A 23,242-nucleotide genomic window follows, 5' to 3' on the forward strand; every position below is an offset into this window, starting at 1 on the left:
TGTTACAATCCCCCCTTGGTTGAGAAGATCCTTGACCTCAAGGATCGAAGTCCGAGAACTAGGATTTCAAGAACCAGTAGTCCTCCTAGCTAGCGGCCTCATCTCCCAGGTTCTCCTATTTGACCAACACTTGGCTGACGGCACGATCCCCCTTCCTCACCATGCGCCTCTCTAGCACTCGCTCGGGCTGCGCCCTGAGTTGACCCTCATCGCCAACAAGAGGGACAGTTGGGGTGCTCTGGGCCACTGTTGGCGGACTTCTTTTAAGCTGAGATACATGGAAGACCGGGTGGATCCTCGAGCCTTTCGGTAGCTGGAGTTGGTAAGCCACCTTGCCTATTCTTTCAATTATCTGGAATGGTCCATAGTAGCGAGCAGCTAGCTTGACATTTCGCCGGATTGCCACGCTCACTTGGCAGTATGGTTGTAGTTTTAGGTATACTAGATCCCCTTCCTGATACTCTTTATTGATTCGTCGTCTGTCTGCATTCTGCTTTATGCGAACCTGAGCTTACAGCAGCTTCTCCCGTAGCATTTGTGTCATCTTTTCCTGTTCCATTTCCCATTCCTGCACTGTCTGCGACATGTCAGTTCCCAAGTTGACCACTAAGTAGCTAGCGGGGGCATGTCCATACAGGGCTTGATAGGGTGTCATCCCCAAGGAGCTGTGATGGTTGGTGTTGTACCACCATTCGGCCAAGGCGATCCATCGATGCCACTTGGTAGGGCACTGAAAACACATACACCTTAGATAAGTCTCCAAACAGCGGTTGAGCCTCTCTGATTGTCCGTCCGTTTGCGGGTGATAAGCCGAACTCATAAGCAGTTTGTCACACCCTAATAATCCCACATCAGATAGGAATGGGGATGTGATTGGGTATATTAGAGACTTAGACACTAGTAATAATAACTGGGCTTAAGCATTTTGGGCCAATAGTTGGGCCCAACGAGTTATTATTGCTAGTGGGCTGGGTCGTTACACAGTTTGATCCCCATCATCTTGAACAACTCCTGCCATACTTGGCTTGTAAAAACTTTATCCCTGTCGGTCAAAATTGTCCTCGGTAACCCGTGTAGTCTATACACCGTATCAAGAAATGCTCTGGCCACCTGGGGAGCGGTGAACGGGTGCGCCAGGGATACGAAGTTCGCATATTTGGTAAGCCCATCAATGACCACCAATATAGTGTCTTTCCCTTCTGACTTTGGTAAGGCTTCAATGAAGTCTATTGTGATTTCTTGCTAAGCTTGGGTCGGTATCGGTAGTGGTTGTAGGAGCTCGACATAAGGCAGGTTGTCGATCTTGTTCTGCACGCACACTGCATAGTCCTTCACAAATTTCTCCATGTCCTGCTTAAGTCCCGGCCAGTAGAAGTGTTGTTTCACTCGTCTATAGGTGTGCAGGACGCCCGAATGGCAGCCTAAGGAAGACGAGTGTAGTTGGTCAAGTATACTTCTTCGAACTTCTCCCTGGCTGCCTACATATATCCTTCCTTTATACCTTAGCAGCTCCTGCTTATAAGTGTAGTTGGAATGCTCGTTGGACTTCAATAGTAGCTCAGTAATAATCTTTTGGCACTGGTTGTCGCCTTGGTAGCTAGCTATTACCTCTGTAATCCAGCTAGGTATGGCCACAGTTATAGCAGAGCTCGTCTCTTCTTCAAAACCCCTCATGGACAAAGAATCTGCAGCCTTGTTTTCTCTTCCGACCATGTAAAGGATCTCATAATCGAAACCCATCAACTTCATCATCCCCTTTTGTTGTAATGCCGTTGTGATCTTTTGTTCTAACAGGTATTTCAAGCTCTGATGGTCCGTTTTGATTATAAATCTTCGTGGGCTAAGGTAGTGCTTCCACTTGTTAACAGCCATTAATATCGCCAAGAACTCCTTGTCGTAAGTTGATAATCCCAAATTCCTACCACTGAAAGCCTTACTAAGGTATGCGATTGGCTTCCCTTCTTGTGATAAAACTGCCCTCATGCCCTGCCCGCACGCATCTACTTCGAGGGTGAATGGTTTGGTGTAGTAGGGTAGGGCGAGCACCGGCGTATCATTACCTCCTTTAAATTGTCAAAGGCAGCTTGAGCCTTGACTCCCCACTGGAACCGGTCATTCTTTAACAACTCCGTCAATGGTTTGCTCAACTTACCATAATCCTTAATGAATGTTCTATAGTATCCAGTAATTCCCAGGAACCCCCTTAATCTTTTAAGTGCAGTAGGAGTGGGCCAATTAATCATGGCTTTAATCTTGTAAGGATCTGTGGCGACTCTCGACTCCGTTATGATGTATCCCAAATACTCCACCTTCCGCTGCCCAAATAGACACTTTGACTTCTTCACAAATAACTGATGCTTGTGGAAGAGGTCCAGCACCACTCTCAAGTGTCCTTCGTGCTCTTTTAAAGTCTTGCTGTAAATCAAAATATCGTCGAAGAAGACCAGTACGAACATCCGGAGATACGGAGCGAATACTTCGTTCATCACCGATTGAAAAGTGGCTCTGAGAAGAGATGTGGAAGTTCTTCTTAGAAGCGGAGATGTCGCAGGATGCAGAGCAAAAGATAGCGGATGACCATTATATAGGCACTGAGAGGTATGGGAAAAGACGGACAACCCTTCGGCGCTAGTGGAAACGGCGCGAAGGGAAGCAAGATCGATGTCGTATGTGGCCCAATTTTTCCTCCATAGAAGAGAAACAACGGTTTTCGAAGTGGCGACAAAGAAAGGAATGAATCGGCGAACCGATCTGATGCGGCGTTGGAAGACGAAGCGATAATGAATCGAGACCATTTTAGAGTCAAGAGGGGAATCATTCGATGGGAATGAAGATGGGAATGAAGCGGCGCCAACGGAAACGATAGGGAGGGAAGCAAAATCGATGTCGCACTTGGCCCTATTTTCCATTCATAGAAGAAAAACGATGGGTTCCGAAGCAACGAAGCGAACCGGCAACAATGGCTTCCGAAGCGACGAAGCGAACCGGCCCGAAGTGACGACAATGAAGAAAGCGAACCGGTGAACCGCTTCAGAAGTGGACCTATTTTTTTAAGTACTGATTCTTTATAGTGAAAGAAGTGAAATATGAAGAAGATTTTAAATTTTCATCGCAAGCAATAGGGAAGCAAAATTGAGGCGACGAAGAAAGTAGAAGCAATCATGAACCAGATCTATTTTTTGGGCAGTAGAGGAAGCAATCGACGGGATCGAAGCGGCGGAGAGAGTAAAAGACGAGATCGAAGCGGCTGGGGAAGCAATAGAGGGGATCGAAGCGGCTAAATAAATACTCAGTATTTAAAACTTCCAAATTAAATAGTAAGCAATCCAAAGTACAAAAAAAAAAAATAATAACCAATCGACAGAAGTACACAACGCTGCGACCTTCCTTAATCTCTTGGCTCTGAGAAGAGATGTGGAAGTTCTTCTTAGAAGCGGAGATGTCGCAGGATGCAGAGCAAAAAATAGCAAATGACCATTATATAGGCACTGAAAGGTATGGGAAAAGACGGACAACCTTTCGGTGCTAATGGAAACGGCGCGAAGGGAAGCAGGATCGATGTCGTATGTGGCCCAATTTTTTGTCCATAGAAGAGAAAAAAGAAAGGAGTGTAAAGAAAATCTATAAGGGGTTGAGGAGAAATATATTTTGGGGGCTGGGATTTGCCCTAATTTCTCCTCGTGTGTGGTATTTGGAGGCTCTTTGGGTAGCTCTCCGATAAATGGTGTTAGGGTTTCATTTTTTTCTTACCAAAAGCTTCTGTTTTTCTCCTTCTTTTTCCTCGGTTTTTTTATTTTTCTCGTCCTTTTCTCCTGAATTTCTGTGATTTTCAGGAAATTTATGGTAANTATATATATATATATAGAGTCCGGCTTGGATTCTATCGATAGCACGAAACATTTGGTTCTATCAAGTTTTTTGCCGTTAGATTTATCTCTTTTATCATTTTCATCCTTTTGATAATAATATTCAACCAACCACCCACTCAACTCTAAGAGGCCCACATCGTCCTAACCGCACATCTTTTAATCCAAGGGTGAAAAACTTAATAGCACCAAGTCATTAGTGTTATTAATAATATTCCAGCCTTGATATATATATATATATAATTTTATATATATATATATATATATATATTCGATGATGGAGCATTCGAATCGATGATTGGTACCATTGAACATGATTTATACCACTTGAAGTATTTAGAAACCAAATTTCAAATCTTTTCGATTTCATTGACCTGATGATCAAAGGGTTTCAAATTTATAATTTTAATGGTAGATATGAGGTGTTTTTACGTTTAACGGTGTAAAGCTATTCAAATTAATTGAATTTTGGTTAAAATTTTTTTAAAACTATTTAGAATAAGATCTATACTCTCGATCTTGATTATAAAATTTCTATCATCACTTTTTAGAGGATATTTATTTTTAGTCGTTCATTTTTACGCCCACTTGATGGACAAGATAGTAATATCGAAAAAGCATGAAATTTGATTTCTAGATACTTTAAGTGGTATAGATCATCTTCAACGGTGCCGATCGTCGATTCGAAGGCTCCATCATCGAAAACAAATAGGTGGCAATAGAGCCGATTTGCTACCGATAGTATTCCAGCTCAACTTTCTCTCTCTCTCGCTCTATATATATATATATAATAAATTTAATTTGTATTTAAAATTATAAATTATATCTAATATCTAACGAAATTAATCGTGAGGTCCAGCTTGGGAAAAACACGAAAGCACATTCGAAAGTATACAGTAGCTTTTTAGCGCCAAATTTATTTAGGGTTGATTACGAAATACAATAATTATAAGGGAGCAAGGTGCAAAACAACACCGAGCGCGTGAATACGCGATGTTGGTCCCGTGATGATGGGAGCGCGATCCGTTACACACGACGCGGCACCCCCGTCAACATCACGGACCAGGGGCCTGCACTCTTCCTCCTCCTCCCGACCACCGCTTTTTTTTTGTTTTTTTTTTTTTTACTTTTCCCTCCCTCCCGTTCCCATCAATCCCTACACCGCGATCACAACCGTTGACCTTCTCCACGTGTCCACATCCGCACTGTCCAGTCAATCTCCGCATCAGCGCGCTCTCTCTCTCTACAAAGCGACGAGGGTTCTTGCACCATATATCTCTCGTTTCTCTCTCTAGAGGCGATGGTTCTTGTGGTGGTGGTGGTGGTGGGGGAGGAGGCGTAGGATGGCGTTCTACGTGGCCGCTCCTCTTAGCGGCAATTTGCCGAGCACCTCGCGCGCGCGCCGCTCCTCCGCCGATGTAAGCGATTCCAACCCTTTCCGATATTTTTGGAACGTTGTATCGATCTCTTCTGGCTGATTTTGTTGTTTGTTGATGTGCTCTGTTTGATGAAACAGTGTTAATGGTGCTTTTTGGGGCTTAATCTTATAAGTTGAGTGATTGGTTTTGAAGAAATGGGGAAGATGAGCTCAGTGAAGGTCTCTGATGGGAAATAGATTTGTTGATTCAATTAGAATGATGGGTTGAAAATAAGATTTTAAGTCCCGTGGCATGGGTGTGTGCTATGTGGCACACTGCATGCCGTGTCGTGCCGTGTCGATATGTGCTGTTCATAAAATTACTTGTATTTCGATGCGCAGTGGGATGGAATGATTTTTTTTCTTTCGCACCAAACATCTTTCTAATTGAGTGTTATATATCTTTGTCAAACCTTTTGCATTTTATTGATGTAATTTCTTTCTAAATTCAAAGAAAATATGGTTTTGAGCCGTGCCATAGGCATAGGGTTCATATCATGTGAATATTTTATCGACACAGTACAGAGCACTTAAATTATTGATTGAAAATGTACTCTTAAGTTTCTTTCGATTAGATTTGGTTGATTCGGGTCGACCTTTGACATTCTGGCTAGTAGTTGTGTTGGGATATATACTCACGATTTGTAACCCGTTGGTGAATCGTACAGGGATTCACCTTGTGTCTTATTGTAAAAAAAAAAGTACTCCAGTTTCTTGCTGTTAGGTTAGACTGATTTAGGTCAACTGCTGATCTTTTGGGTAGGCATATGTGGGGATGTAAGTTTATTGTAATTTTCTTTCCCATTAATGAATTGTATAAGGAATCACCCCTTGTCTTACAATTAATAAAAAGTTACTATGTTGATGTGTATGAAATTGTGTTCATCTTTTGCAATAGGGGTTATTGTATAAGACGATTGTTGTTTGCATATTGTTCTTTGGAACACGTTCTTAAGTTCGCCATCTACGTGCATACGTAGGTGCCCAGCTTTTGCAACAGCAAAATTTTAACTTCTTTTAGTCATTTGTTTTGATTATTGTCTACAGTTAGCGTGTTATACAATGGTAGAGATGAAGAGGATGTGGTTCTTATAATAGCAGGAAACACACCTGCTGCTATATGAGACACTATTTTGATGGCGTAACTATTGAGGTGTAATACCAGTTATCCTTATATTGCCAAATGGGGAAAAAGAATAGCAAAATAAAATATTCTGGACAAATATGGTTATACTAGAATGCGACAAGAACTACTTTTCCACCCAAACCATAGGACTTCGCTGTTACTTTTTTAACCCTGGATATTTATTTTGTGATTACTAGTGTCCACTTTCCCTTTGCTGGCTACTTGGTTTGTAGGTTTGCTGGAAACACCAAGACCGAAATCAAAATATTTCGGTACCCCTGAAAGTAGGGTTTGGAAATCTATGAACTAAAGCACTTTGATTTCGGTTATCATTGGCCCGAAGAGGTGCACTTTTAGAATGTTGCTTCAAATTGGCCAAGAGTAGCATGTAGGATCTAATTTTGTTTAGTTATGAATATTTTCCATTATCCAGAGTTCAATGGCACTACCAGTGGCATTATTCTTTATCAAGATAACAGAATAATTACTTAAGTGAGTCAAAATGTTGACAAATTAAGTTCTATGACTATTCTATTTCTTTATATTTATTCAGTCATCAGAAAGCTTGAAGACCTTTTAAGAAAATTTCATATCAAAAAGCAGTAGTGAAACTGCTGAACTATTGAAGCATTTGGACTTAAGGGGATGACTGAAACCAAGTTTACAAACTATGGCTACCCTATAATCTAAAACTGATTGCAAATCGACTATATTCTTCATTACTCAATTACTGTAGGTAGCGGTCATCAGTTAATCATCATACGTAGCAGGATAACCTAGAGATAAAATTTTAGCAACATAAAATATCCCTGAGATCCATGTTTGTCTGATACAATCAGAAGTTCATGGATTCCAACATTGTCCTTCGGGCCTGCTTAGATGTTTGAACAGGTTATTTGATACAATCCAAAGTTCACGGACTCCATTATCCTTCTGGCCTGTTTTGATGTTAGAACAAGTTATCCAGCATTAACTTATGCACTATATGGAATTTATGCACAATAGGATAGGGTGCGGGTTAGAGTCTCACCAGGGAGATTGGGTTCAGGTGTATGGGGGCCAAGCTCCTGATTTTTCAATATTTTTTTTTTAAAATAACACTAGAGTTGTTTATATTATTGTGTGAAGAATAGCAATATCAATAAAGGAGAGAAATTATCCTCTGAAGAATACTTAAAAGACAGAGGCACTATTTATGGCATTTAAATTCTCAACTTTCATGCAGAGAGTTTATTGTAAGCTTTACATGTTGTCCTAAACATGGAATGGAAGCGACTTAAAGGCGTGAGATGTTACCATAATGCATGTCTTTCATGTCGTTTTGTAGTTTTTCCTATTTTGAATGTGGAAAATGCATCTTCAGTGTCCATTATTTTTTTACATAAATGGAATTGTGATCTGATTTATCTATTTTTATGCTACACTTCTGCATGCTAGATAAGCATTAACAGGTTGCGTTAGAACGTTGAAGGTATCTTTCTATGATGGCCAAGTAATGGCATAATCAACATGTAGTTTGCATTTGGTATTTATGCTCGTCTTCAATTATGCAGGTTTTGCAAATTGATCTGGTTTTGCAAATTGCCAAGTTGTTTGTTATATCTTAATTTTCACAGCATCTTTATCTTTCTTTTGCCTAAAACATCGACTGATATGTTGGTGCCATTTTTTTTCATATCTTTCCACAGCATAATCATGCAGCGCTCAACCTGAAGCCAAGATTCTTGATCATTCTTAAAGCTCAAAAGAGAAAGAATTATTCTCTTCATTTAATCAAATCGGTCGTTAAAAAACTAAAATCGAATATCAGTAATGGTGATGATGGAAAAACTGAACCAGCGAGAGTTCTTTTGGAGAGACTGTATGCGAAGACACAAAATCTAGATTTCAATTGTCTGGAGGATGCTGAAATAAGTACAAGCCTCAAAGTTTTAAAATCAGATATTGAAGCTGCCCTGTTAGCTCTAAGGAGGAAGGAAGAAGATCTTCACGATGCCGAAAAAAGAGTTTTGATTGAACAAAGAAAATTAAACTGCACAAAGAAAGATTTGGAGCGGCGAGAAGATGAAATTTCTGCTGCTTCTGCCAGACAACAGCAAATGGAGGAGGAGTTGAAGAAGACAAAGGGCAATCTGGCTTCTCAAGCTATACAAATTAGAGATCTAAAGATTTTCATTGAGGAGCAAGGTAAAGAAATTGCAAGATCAGCCACTTCGCTTTCAGAGAGAGAGAGTGAAATTGAAAAACTTAAATCCGATGTGATGAAGAAGAATGAGGAGGCAGCAATCTTGCGTTCTGAGATAGAGCTTAAGGATCGACTATTACAAGAAGCCAATGAGACCCTTAGGAAACAAGAAGCTGAAATAGAAGACCTCCGTAAAGAACTCGAAGGAAAAGAGTTTGAATTAGCTGAATCAAATAAATTGAGGAAATCCAAGGAAAATGAGCTAAAAATAATGGAGGTTGAGCTTGAAAAACAAACTGTAGAATGGTTGGCAGCGAGGGAGGAGTTTATGGAACTGACAAAGCACATGGATGATATGAAGGAAACAACTGAGGATTTTAAACGGGTGACATCTCTCCTTGCTGCTTTTAGGTCCGAACTAATAGCCTCACAAGAATCTCTTGCTTCCAGTCACAGGAAACTGGAGGACCAAGCACTTCAGTTTGAGAAACAAATGCAAGAATTAAGCGAACAAAGAGTCTTGCTGATGTCTTACTCTGAGAATTTAAAGTTTGCTCAATTGGAGGTAGATAGCAAGGCAAATGAGTTGAGTGCTGCACATGCTATATGCGAGGAACTTGAATCAAACTTACTGAAGGAGAGAGAAATGGTGGAGCATTTGCAAGAGGAGTTAAGTAGAGAGAGAGAGTCCCTGGAGCAAAAAAGCACAGAGACAAGGTCACTACAAAATGAGCTAAGAGATAAGGAAATGCAGTTCCAGAATTCGCAAAGCCTTCTTCAAGAAAAAGAGTCTGAACTTGCAGAAGCAAGACTTCAAATCCAGCATATGGAATCCGAGCTAGCCTCCATCCAACTTATTGTTCAAGAAAAGGATTCTGATCTTTCAGATGCAAAGAATAAACTGGTGGAGCTTAGCAATGAAATTGTTGCACTTCAGCAGCTAACAAAGAGCAAAGAAGATCAACTTGTTCAAGCCATGTCCACATTACAGGATAAGGAAGAGTACATTCAAATAATGCAACAAGAATTAGATTATATAAGGCTAAGATCATTGGAAGCTACATCAGTTGTTCAAAAGATTGCTCGACTTACGGACAAACTTGTCATCTCCGTGGAAGGTGAGGAAGAAGAAGCTCTGACAAATGACACGGACTATAGTGCTGCTTTTATGAAGCAGAAGCAATTGGAGACTCAGCTTGAGATGGTGAAAGAATTGTTAAGACAAAAGGAGATGGAATTTTTAGATGCACAGAGAGTTCTCACTGTCAAACAGGAAGAGCTCGAAGCGGTGCATAGAAGGTGGGATATGAGGGAAAAAGAGTTGGAAAAGATGGAAAAAGAGCTATTTAGAGATGCCGATGGCTTGGAAAAGCTTTATAGCCTTGCTCAGGAGAGGATAGGAAACAGAAGCGTGGGTGAACTGGCGATTGAAAAGCTTCAGATTGAGGCCACCCAATTGGAGGCTGAGGCTGCAACCACTGCATTGAGAAAAATTGCAGATATGACAAATCAATTATTAAAAGATGGATATGCAAGCTCAAATTCAGGTACTAGTTCTTTTGTGCCTCCAATTGGAGAAGTGGAAAAAGGTGGTGGTTCAAATTTGAATAAGAATTTCGATGTCCTTGTAAAGACAGAGAAAGAAGTTGCCGGTCTTTTTGCTTTGACGGAGAATCTCGTGAAGGAGGCTGGAATTAGTAGTTTCAGTGAATAGCAGAATCAGCTGATACTAATACACAGGATAATGGTTTGATTCCTTGTCCAAAAACAGGAGGTGCTTCTAATTTCTAGATGGTTCTTTCTTCACCAAATATGATAATGGATAAATCACCCACTATGCGACGTAAAGGGAAGGACCGGTATGTAATTACTCTTCATCAACTCGGGGAATAATGATCGGGAGAGAGGCTTCGGTGAAGTCCAAATGTCACTGTTTTTGGAAGCATCGAAATCCCGACCAACTCTTCTATACTAAATAAACTTCTAAGAGGCAGTAGTTCAAGAGTAAGTACAACTGATCCATCTAGTTTGCTCATTCTTTTACTTAAATTGATCTTGTGTACACCACAGCTTGCATCTCGGAAGCAATAGAAGATCTCCCAACTTTTAAGAGATCAAAAGGTGCTTTGCTCTTCATTATAGTACATATTTTTGCCGGCAGAAATTTTTCTCAATGAGCCATCACTGCTGAAATTGATAAAATTTACCTGATTCGTTGTGTGGCTGCTGCTATTTAATCCTGTTTTCTTGTGGCTCCCTTCATTAAGGGGGAAAAAAAAGGTACTAGAATCATTCACCACCTGATTTCAAAACATCAAAAGTTTACCAACTAAACGGTGATCTTCTTGTGATTCAGCAGTGTCCTGTTTCTGTATGTTCGTTAGTCATGCGATCACAGTTTGTCATGTGATCATACGTCAGTCATATTATGACTTAAATGATCAGTTTGCTTTTTTATGTGTTTGGCAACAAGAATTATTTTCCTTAGGGTGCGTTTGGCTCGCACTATGAAAGATTACTAGGAATAAAAAGATGTCCGAGAGTTTTATTCCTATTCATCTTATTACTAAGAGTGTGGCATTCCTGTGTTTGGTTCGCACGATTATATTATAGAATTAATTTTTATAGAATTAATTTTGATTTGAAAAATTGATTTTGATTAAAAACTGCAGAGCGGTTGGTTGAGCTTAGATAGAAATCGATTTTTTTGCATAGATTTTGTAAAGCCATTTGGCAAAAAATTTTGTATAGTTGCATATGAAAATTTTTAAATTTTTTAAAAAATTTTATAATTTAAATTTAAATTAATAATTTAAATTTGAATTTAAGTTTAAATTTTAAATTGCACAAAATTTAAAATTTGATATTTTAATTTAAAATATAAACTTGACATTTGAAAATTTAAAATTTAAAATTTAAAATTTAATATCTAAATTTTCAATTTTCAATTTTCAATTTCAATTTAAAATCTAAACTTGAACTTAAATTTTGAAATTCGTAATTTGAAAATGAAACTTATAATATTATTTTAAATTTTAAATTAGATATTTAAATTTTAAATTCTAAAATTTCAACTTTTAAATTTTATCTTAAATTTGAAATTTGAAGTTTAAAATTTATAATTTGAGATTTGAATTTAAATTTGAAATATAATATCTAAATTTAAAATTTAAAATTTTGAAATTTTGAAATTTTGAAATTTAAAAGTTAAATTTTAATTTTAAATATTTAAATATTAATTAAAATTTAAAATTAAAATTTGAGTTTAAATTAAAAATTTGAATCTAAAATCAAAATAACAATTTAAAATTTGATTTCAAAATCAAAATCATATTTCAAAAGTAGGTTAAACACTCTATTTACCCGAAAATTACTTTTGGGCCAAAATCACTTTTCAAAAACTATTGTTCTCTTTAATGGTTATTATGTTGTTATAAAAGAAGATAAATTTAACTCTAAATTTGTTTTTATCTTTAATGATTATTATATTATTATAAAATGAGATAAATTTAATTTTAGATTTGTTATTATCATTAGTGATTATTATATTATTATAAAAGGAGATAAATTTAACTCAAGATCTGTTTTTATTCCTAATGGTTATTATATTATTATAAAAGTATTATATTTTTCTTTATAATATACGTAAGTCTTTTAGAAAAACCCTAGCCGTCATCCCTCCCTTCCTCTCTTTTATTCTCTCATTAAATCTTTCTCCATAATGAGCTAACATCCTGGTGAGGATATTGATCAGATCAACAATGTCGTGTGGATATCTGTAGAGGGCGGACGTGTGTGCGGCTTCAAGAGAATCAAATTTCACGATCATCATATTGCAGTCTAAATTTACCAACACAAAGGTGAAAATCAGATTTTTTTTTTCTTTTTTAATCTTAAATATATAAGGAATTCTGTTTTGCGTGATTTTTGATATCATATTTTAAGTTTTTAAAATCAAATTTGGTTTTTTTTTTTTTCGCTGTGTTTGAATCGCACGCAAATTCTAAAAAAACTTTCTGTCCTTAAGTTGCAGGAAGATTTTTACCTTATTGCGTTTTACAGTTTATTTCCTCTTCTGTTCTATTCATGAGAGTTTGGTGTTGAACTTCAACTTTTGAATTTGTGTAGTACGAAACAAAACAGCACCAAAACTTTAACAAGCTTTGTTTGCTTCATTATATATTATTCTATGCTTACTTGAAGGGAGAAACGTAGAAGCTACATCCTTAAATGTTAATACGTAACGTGTAGAGAACAAGTGAAGAGACTATTTGTTAGTGTTAACTGGTGTAGCATGTATCGCATTCAATAAGATTGTTTTCACATGTGATATGTGGAAGCACTTCTTGCTTCTTTGGAGTACAAATTGATCTCCTAATTTGGAAGTTTTATATGATGTCAAATGCCTATATGACTACAAACAATCCTTATCAAGCACAAAAAGCATGCAAATAGAGAGATTCAATTTTTAGGGGTAAGTTTTCTCCCTAACATTTATTTAATCTGTTTCAACTTGCTTCAAAAGTTGATAAATTTGATAGTTTTGGAATGTCTAAACAATAAATTATTTAAATATTTTATAATACATATTTTATATTATATTTTATTTTATAGTATTAATTATTAGATATTATATCAATTATATAGTATACTGTGCAGTATATAGAGCATTAGTATATAACTATATATTAGCTGCAGCAAAGATTTCTACATTTTCTCTCTTAAAATTATGAGTGTATCTTATTAAGTATTTTCTATACCAGATGTATATATGTACATATACCACATGCTTAAAATCTTTTAATTGAGATTTCAAATCTAATTTATTAAATGTAATTTAAATTATTAGATTTTGTAGATTATATATATTTAATCGAGTTTTGATATTAGAAGATTAGTCATCTAAGAAAAGTTACGGTATTATATAGTGTTAATATACACCAGATGTATATAATAATTTTTTTTCTACAATCAACTTTAACGAGGAAAAAACACTCACCTATTGGGCAATTTGAAATAAGTTCTCTAATTCTAACTTTTTAGTTAAAAATTTTATTCATGGAATACCTACCAAAACTATTAAGTTTGAGTGAATTTTTAAATTAAGTTATTAAACTAATTTAACTCTACAAAGAATAAAAGTTAAGAAAATATTAATCAATGTGATTATATAAGGGGGAAAAAGAAAAAAAAAAAACTATCCAAACAAAAAAAAAGAATATCACTAGTTTACCCAATCGCTCGGAAGTCAAATCGAAGAAAATATATATTTTGGACGAAGAGTGCGGCGTATGAAAAGAGCTTATAATTTGTATATTTTTAGGGGAAAGAGAAAATGCTATTTTTGCACCTTAGTGCTAGAAAAGATATATATTTTTGTAAAAACATCAAATATCACACCTATAGTTTCAGTTTCTCACTTTAGTACTCTATAGTTTAAAGCGTATTATTTTTGTACCCTAAGATTTTATTTTTCTTTTTTTGTTATCCTCTTTCGTTAATTTTTTTCGTTAAATCAGTAATAAAGTTAAAACTAAAGAATACTAAAGTGAATATTCGATAAGCTATAGGTGGAGTATCTAAAGTTTTTTGTATATGATTTAACGAAAAGTTAATAGAGGGGCTGACAAAAAAAAAAAAAGATGAAATCACAGGGTATTAAATTGATATACTTTAAACTACAAGATACTAAAGTGAGAAAGTGCAAAATCATAGGAGCGGTATTTGAAGTTTACTATATATTTTTTTGGGTGGGAAGTGTGGTGCATAAAAAGAAGGGTTATTTGCATACACGTCCCTGCAAATATAGTGAATTGCAGATATATTTCTGCAAAACGAAAATTCCATAAGTTGTCCCTACAAAAGTTCTAAGTTATGCAGATATATCCCTGCCGTTAAGATATGTTAGAAAATTTTCGTTAACTATGGTTAAAATATTTAATCATGGTTAATTATAATGTGAATTGACGGATTTACCTTTCTTCCTCTTTCTCATTTTCCTCTTCCTTCTTCTTCGTCGCCGACGAGGGAGATGCGGCGGCAGCGGCGTACCCTCTCCCTTTTCCTCTCTCTCTTCCTCTTCCCCCTTCTTCTTCCTCTCCCTCTTCCTCTTCCCTCTTCTTCGTCGTCGGTGAGGGAAAAGGTGTGGCGGCGGCGAACCCTCTCCCTCTTCCTCTTCGCCCTTCTTCTTCCTCTCCCTCTTCCTTTTCCCTTTCTTCGTCGCAGGCGAGAAAGGAGATGCTGCAGAAGCGGCGGCGGCGGCAAACCCTCTCCCTCTTCCTCTTCCTCTTCATCTTCCTTCTTCCTCTCCCTCTTCCTCTCCTTCTTCCTCTTCCCTCTTCTTCTTCCTCTCACTTTTCCTCTTCCTTCTTCTTCTTCTTCTCCTTCTTTCTCTTCTCTCTTCTTCGTTGCCGGCGAACCCGACCCCGCGGCGCCGCCACCGCCGTCCTCTCCGACAGCCCGAAGAGGAAGAGAAAGAGAAAGAGAAGAGGAATACTTTTGGAGGGATATATTTGTGAGGGCAAAAAGGTCATTTCACGAATCTACTGTTAAAAATTAAACAGTTCACTAACGGATATTAACCAGAAGGACATATCTGCATAACTTAGGACTTTTGCAGGGACAACTTATGGAATTTTCATTTTGCAGGGATATTTCTGCAATTCACTATATTTGCAGGGACTTGTATGCAAATAACCCTAAAAAGAATATCTAATTTATATATGTTTAGAAAAAAAAATTGCTATTTGTACACTCGTCATATAGAAGTAAATCTGACAACTCTATTATAGTAGAATTCACAAATATTTAAATAGATTTTTATTTTAAAAATATTAATAGGACTTGTAGGAAATGATAGTTATTGGATGAATAAAGTGTAAGATCTATATGTTGCTTGGAGATATATAGATAGGGCTAATAATTGTATGTTTGGTCCTGAAACTATAAGAATGTTCACACTTTGGTCCTTAAATTTAATTTTTTATAATTTCTGATTTGAATATTCAAAACTATTGTAATCAAATCCCACCACCCGATTTAATTAGTTTGTTAAACCACACGGAGACAAAGTGCAACTTTTCAAACTACAGAATAATAAAGTAAATATAAACTAAACCATAGAAGGCAAAGTAAATTTTTTTGAATCTCAAAATGACAAAATAAAAACAAGTGAAACCACATATACAAAAGGCTAAATTACAGAAAAACCCCCTATAATAACCCGCTTTTTCACTTTCCCCCCCTGACATTTAAAAACCTACACTTTGCCCCCCTGTAAAATGAAAAATGTTTACAAGGGGGTTACGGTGTGTAAAATGACCATTTTACCCCTCGCCATTGTCGTCTTCTTCCCCATCTTCTCTCCTTACTCTCCTCCGTCGGCCTCGTGGGGCGCCAAACTCACTCCGGCGAGTTTTTCTTCGGGTCGAGCAGGAAGGCCACTCACAACTCCGCCGGCGCCGCCGCTTCCAAACTCGGGCATCGCCGCACGGGCTTCGTCCCGATCATCCCCACCGCGGCCTCCACGACGAGCACGGCACCGCGCGGCGCCGCTGAGGCCCGGCGAAACCCGGCGCGGCGCCGCTGAGGCCCGTCGCGCGGAGCGACGTGCTCGCCTCCGGCACTGCGAATTACGGCCACGGGAGCATAATGCGGGGCGGGGAGGCGGCGGCAGCAATGGCGGAGGGGTATTTTCGGCATAAAAAATTATTTTATAACGGAACCCTAACGGTAGGGGGTGAAGTGCACATTTTTCATTTTACAGGGGGGCAAAGTGTAGGTTTTTAAATGTCAGGGGGGGAAAGTGAAAAAGCGGGTTATTATAGGGGGGTTTTCTGTAATTTAGCCTATACAAAATTTACCCTAAAAAACATTGTTCATAGTTTCCTAACATCAAGACCCCTTAAGAACCAGCACTTATGAACCCTCAATTTTTTGTAAGCAATTATAACCTAGATGATAAATTTGATAATAAATTATGATTAGAATAATAATTAGCACTTTTGTATTTTGTGCTTTGTGGAGTAGTACCCTGCATGTAGCGAAAACCATGAGTGACAAATTTGATTCATAGGCCAATGCCTTTTCCTTTTTTGGCTTTGAGTAGTTGTCTACTTATCTGGGAGACTGGGACCCTCTCTATTTTGTTTATTAGATTAAGATCCAATGAAAATGGATCCTGATTGGTAGATTGGATCCTGATTGGTAGAGCTTTCTTCTTTTGCCGTCGCTGATTGGACAGATTGGACAGGAAGATGAAGACAATAATTAGTTTCAATACAATCGATTTGTTTGTCGTCAAGTAATTTTCAAGTTGAAAATAATTTTTAATTAAGCTAAAATTTGTGGAATTGTTTTTGTGCTTCGAAAAGCACAAGAGCTCGATATGCTTATAATTTTTTAGCCAACGAATTATATTAATAAAACACGCTATGAATAACGCTACACGAATTTTGAAGCGATTTTAGGGCTAAAAAGTAAAAAATACAAATGCTGCTCAGCTTTTAAAAGCGCAGAGGAACTTAATTCATATTTGAGTTTTTTTTTTTTTTCAATTATTGTTCTTTGAGAGTAAGTCAAATGGTTTTAGAATTATTATTATCTCACTTTTTTATTTATTTTATTAAAAAAATTCACACTAGCATATTAAAGAATGAAAAAAATTACAATAGTTAATTTTTTGTTATTTTTTATCTCTTTTTTTATCCTTAATTGATTTTGATACCACTTTGAGCAAAGTCAAATTCGTCCTTCTAGAAAATTGTGGTTACAAACAAATTTAATCTACGGTGATCCAAACAACTAAATAAATAGTTATGATTGAAAATAATTTTATTCACTTTCAATTTTGGCAAAACAAAGATACCCTAATAAGGATATGTTTGATTGCATGTATTTCTAACCGCATAGCAGTTGAAAATGCATATATTTATTAAATTTTTATTTTGTTTGGTGCAGTTATGCTCAACTGCTACAGTTGCATCTACACAAGAAGGTCCAACTACTGCAGTTGGACCAGAGTCGACTCACCCATTAAAAAAAAAAAAATAAAGTGTGATTTTTTTTTTTCATACGCTCCTTTTTTTTTTTTCACAAAATACTTATTCATATGCTCTTTTTTTTTTCAATCTGCTAGTTTAATAATATCCTAATTTTTGTTTTGACCAAATCTATAATATATTTGCATTTAAAATTTATTAAATTCATACATAATTTTATAATATATAAATTATATTTAGACATAAAAATCTTAATTAATAATCAAAATATAATTATCTTATGCTCAAAAGAGATAATCTCATCTTTCTATCTAAAAATTAACAGAATTTATAAATACAAATCTCAACTGCAGATTAACAAACAGAAGAAATGTAACTGCAGCAGTTGAAACTGTATAAAACTAGACAAACTGGGTGTAATTATGACTGTAGCATTTACAACTGTATGTACTTTTAATTGCACTGTTTTTGTAACTACATCCCACCTAACGGCCCATAAATGAAGCAGAGTTTAAGATTCATGGTTTGGAGCTGGAAAGAGAGAAAAAAAAAATTTATCTGCCCTAAATGCACCCAGTTGAGATCTTTGGAAAAACCATCTTGCATAGCTACAAACTAAACCCTAGTAATCATACGTTTACAAAATTAGATACATACCGACCATCTGTAGAGCAAGTGGCAAAGGGCTTGATAGTTGGTACCCGAGACCCAAGTTTGAATCCTAGTTGATTTATATTTTCTAGCTAAGTTTATTTCTAAATGAAATAAACGAAGCGGATAGCGTGCTACCTATCTCTCAAAAAAAAATAAAATCAGATAAATGTATAAATATCTCACTCCACCTGAAGGGCTGTGACTGATTTCTCAAAAAAGTGTGAAAAAAAAATTCATGAAAAACTCTTTTTTTTAATTTTTCGTCCGTTTAGTTTGAAAGAAGTATTTTTTATTTTTTTCCATATTTTATAAAAAACTAGATTTTTGTTTTTCCAAATTATTTGTTAGACCAACGCAAATACAAGTTTTCTATAAAATATGAAAAGAAGTTTTTATATAAAAACTTCTTGAAACCAAATATACGAAAAACTGAAAAATTAAATTTTTATAAATTTCTTAAAAAATTTTACACTTTTTTGAAAAACCAAACGGTCCCTCGTTACCTGTTCTTATTAGGGGTAAGCCCATAGCCTCAAAATTACTTTACTTATTACCTACTACAAATTAATTGGACTTGCTATTTTTATTTGCCTAGCACTAGCAATATCTAATAAGTTATTCTAAAATTATTTGAATGAGAAAGTGCTATAATCTTTCGAGAAAAAACAAAGGAAAAACCATTTTAATTAACATTTATAATACAATACTAAGGAGTGCGGCTAGGATGCTTATGGAAGCACGGAGGGTTCCGTGCTTCCACTTTGTTTTCGATGTTCGGACATTCGAATCGACGATCAGCTCCGTTAGACTTGATCTAGAGTATTTGAAGCATCTAAAAAATAAATTTTGCGATTTTTCGATATCATTTGCCTAGTGATCGAAGTGGCTTAAAATCAATGGCTGAAAATAAGAATCTTACAAAATATGATGATATGACATTAAAATTTTAGATCAAAGTTATTGATCTTGTTTTATATGGTATAAAGAATTTTCTATCAAAATTTCATGTTATTTGGATATTTCTACACCGTTAAACTTGCAGCCGGTTCACCACGGTCGTTAAAATTATTGATTTTGAGCCCCTTCAATCACTAGGCAAATAATATCGAAAAATCGCAAAATTTATTTTCTAGGTACTTCAAATACTCTAGATCAACTCTAACGGAGCCGATCGTCGATTCGAAAGTCCGAACATCGAAAACAGAGTGAAAGCACGAAGGGCTCCGTGCTACCATAAGCATACCAGCCCACTCAAATACTAAGTAGATTATTGATTAAAGAAAATGAGAAAAGGATTGGTGGGACAGATTTGAGTCATCACTGGCAAGTAGATTTTGAGATAGGAGTATAGGACAGAAAGTACAGTTAATTTTTTTTTTAATTTTGAATATATACATAGTGTTTTACGAAAAAAAAAAATTAATAGAGTTAACAGTTATATTTATATTTAATAAGTTCTACTATTATTTATCGATCAAATTTGATCAGATTCAATGAATTTTATTGCCGGTGATAGATCTAGTTTAAGATGGCTGGCTGTTTATATTCTTGCTCATTTTCTATTTAGTAGCAGTTTCTACTGCAACATAAAATTGGAAAATAAAAAAATCAAGTTCTCTACTAGAATAGAAAACATAATTAAGTTCGGAATCTCCGAAAGTCCAAAATCTAAATTTAATTTAATACTTTTGACTCTACTTTAATACATATAATAATAATATATACATATAGAATTGAGCTTCTATACTTTTAAAAGTACAAGACTATTGGTACGTGCAGATTTTTTGCCATTAGATTAAGAAATGTACGGTTAAGATGATGTGGAACCCCTAAGGTTGAGTGAGTGATTGGTTGAATAGTATGATCTAATGGGTGGAAATGATCAAAAGGGTAAACCTAACAGTAAAAAATTTATAAGTACCAAGTACTTGGTGCCTTTCCAAACATCATAGTCGGACTCTATACATATTTATAGAACAAGGTTACTGTACTATTAATAACACAAAATCATTAGTGCTATTAGATTAGTCTGGTTAGAATAATAATGATTCCCTAGAGTTGAGAGGGTGGTAGGTTGAATAATATAACCTAACGGGTGGAAATGGTCAAAGAGGTAGTTCTAACAATGGAAAACTCGACAACACCAACTGCTTGATGCTGTTGATAATGTAGTAGCTGAACTTGATAGCATCTGTTAGGATTTGGTCAGATTTGCAGATTAATTATAGTTGGATTAGGATTAATATTTAAATCTGTTGGAGATAAATTAGGATTTAAATATTAATTAGAGAATGAATCTAACTATATTAGGATAAATATTTAAATCTATTGGAGATAAATCAATTAAGATTTAAATATTGATTGGAGTAGGAATCCTAAATATATTAAGATTGGGTACATTCTTGATGGAGCATTATATATAATGCATTAGAGTCCCTTTTCGGGGAGAGTACGGCAAAGAGAAAAAAGTGCTCTTGGGGTGTGCCGTACCTGAGTAAAAGAGAGAGAGAGAGAGTTATCCAATGAGTTGAGTGCACCTTGTGCATGGGTGTATGTGAAGGATTGTCTTCTTTATGCGTTTATAGAAGACGAGAGAATGGTAGAAAAGATTCAAGAAAGAGAGCTCCGGTTGTAGCTACTCTATGTAGAAAAGTAGTCAGGTGCAATCTTCTCTTATTTAATGAATCGTATGTTACTCGTATATTTTCTGTTTTTGGTATTTCTCTCTTTTATGATTGTATCAGCTTTTGCTGAGGAGACGGGTTTATGGTAAAAAACCCGATTCGACGCTTCCGTTACGGAATCCCAACAATCGGTACCGAATCTACAACAATCGGTATCGGAGCAGGTTGCGGATTCACAAGATCCGGTACCGGGGCGAGTACCGGATTCCCAACAGCATCAAGCGCTTGATACAGTTAGAATGATAGTAGTTCCCTAGGATTGAGTTGATGGTTGATTGAATAATATGATCAAACGGATAGAAATGGTCAAAAAAAATAGATCTAATGGCCGAAAACTTATGAGTACAAAATGGTCAATACTCATAAGAATATAGTAGTCGGACTCTATATGTAATATTTAGCATATTTTAAGTAAAAATATAAAGTATTTATCTGAACTATAAACTATTTTGATTCAGCTACCTAGTCTTTCAAATTTTTATGTTTACATATATTGATGTGATCACATCCGTTATAAAAAGACAGATTAATGTTTGTACGAAAATTGTTTACGAGTTGTTTATATTCAGAAAAAAAAAGAAAAAAAAAACTCTCTCTCTCAAGTTTTAAATATTAAGATTTTAACTTTTAGACTCCTGATTTATTTTAAGCAGTCTTCCAACCCCTGGCGTCACGTTAAATTAGAAAGAAGGAGCAATTCAACAACACTCAGAACACTGGCCAACATGGGCCAGTTGGACAAAAACCTGAGTCTCAGTTCTCGGATTGTTTTCGGGCAGATTCATAAGACGTTGGAATGGCCAATGCTAGAAGTCACTTTTTATTATATGTTTAAATAGATTTAATATTTAATAAAACTCAACTGATGTATTATAAAATTTTATAATTTAGAATGAGATTTGGGATAGAAAGTTAAACGAACTAAACTTAGTCAGATGCCGTAAAAGTAAAGTTTTAAATTCATATAGTAAGAGAAACGTATACATTATTTGCTGCGTAAGTTTAAAATTTCAGTTTCATAGCTACTGAATGAGTTTAGTTTGTTTAACTTTTCACCCTATTNGTTATTTTTTATCTCTTTTTTTATCCTTAATTGATTTTGATACCACTTTGAGCAAAGTCAAATTCGTCCTTCTAGAAAATTGTGGTTACAAACAAATTTAATCTACGGTGATCCAAACAACTAAATAAATAGTTATGATTGAAAATAATTTTATTCACTTTCAATTTTGGCAAAACAAAGATACCCTAATAAGGATACGTTTGATTGCATGTATTTCTAACCGCACACAGTTGAAAATGCATATATTTATTAAATTTTTATTTGGTTTGGTGCAGTTAGACCCAACTGCTACAGTTGCATCTGCACGAGAAGATCCAACTGCTGCAGTTGGACCAGAGTCGACTCACCCATTAAAAAAAAAAAATAAAGTGTGATTTTTTTTTCATACGCTTCTTTTTTTTTTTTTTTTTCAAAAATACCTATTCATGAAATCTGATATGGTTTAATAATGTCTGTTAAGGTCAATAAATTTGTTCATATGCTTCTTTTTTTTCAATCTGCTAGTTTAATAATATCCTAATTTTTGTTTTGACCAAATCTATAATATATTTGCATTTAAAATTTATTAAATTCATACATAATTTTATAATATATAAATTATATTTAGACATAAAAATCTTAATTAATAATTAAAATATAATTATGTTATGCTCAAAAGAGGTAATTTCATCTTTCTATCTAAAAATTGACAGAATTTATAAATACAAATCTCAATTGCAGATTAGCAAACAGAAGAAATGTAACTGCAGCAGTTGCAACTGCATAAAACCAGACAAACTAGGTGTAATTATGACTACAGCATTTACAACTGTATGTATTTTCAACTGCACTGTTTTTATAATTACGTCCAACCAAACGGCCCATAAATGAAGCAGAGTTTAAGATTCATGGTTTGGAGCAGGAAAGAGAGAAAAAAAAAAAATTTATCTGCCCTAAATGCACCCAGTTGAGATCTTTGGAAAAACCATCTTGCATAGCTACAAACTAAACCCTAGTAATCATACATTTACAAAATCAAATACATACCGACTGTCCCTAAAGCAAGTGGCAAAGGGCTTGGTGGTTGGTACCCGAGACCCAAGTTCGAATTCTAGTTGATTCGTATTTTCTAGCTAAGTTTATTTCTAAATAAAATAAATGAAGTGGGTAGCGTGCTACCTATCTCTCAAAAAAAAAAAACAAAATCAGATACATGTATAAATATCTCACTCCACCTAAAGGGCTGATTCCTCAAAAAAGTGTGAAAAA

At 35.5% G+C, this 23,242-nt stretch overlaps 1 protein-coding gene across 3 annotated transcripts; it reads left to right on the plus strand.

Annotated features, from left to right (window-relative positions):
* LOC109724999 (myosin-3) lies at nt 5,012-12,394 on the plus strand. Of its 3 annotated transcripts, XR_002220166.1 has the most exons (4): nt 5,012-5,284; nt 8,098-10,598; nt 10,665-10,715; nt 12,377-12,394. XR_002220166.1 is itself a non-coding variant. In XM_020254034.1 (2 exons), the coding sequence occupies exons 1-2, from the start codon at nt 5,210-5,212 to the stop codon at nt 10,306-10,308; spliced, it is 2,286 nt and encodes a 761-aa protein (XP_020109623.1). In that variant the 5' UTR covers nt 5,012-5,209; the 3' UTR covers nt 10,309-11,051. The 3 variants fall into 3 exon arrangements, 1 of the variants encoding a protein (XP_020109623.1); XR_002220165.1 differs by lacking the exon at nt 12,377-12,394 and having other exon boundaries at nt 10,665-11,051; XM_020254034.1 differs by lacking the exon at nt 12,377-12,394 and having other exon boundaries at nt 8,098-11,051.

The sequence above is a fragment of the Ananas comosus genome, linkage group 19 (genome assembly GCF_001540865.1).
Source record: "Ananas comosus cultivar F153 linkage group 19, ASM154086v1, whole genome shotgun sequence".
Taxonomy (NCBI): Eukaryota; Viridiplantae; Streptophyta; class Magnoliopsida; order Poales; family Bromeliaceae; genus Ananas; species Ananas comosus.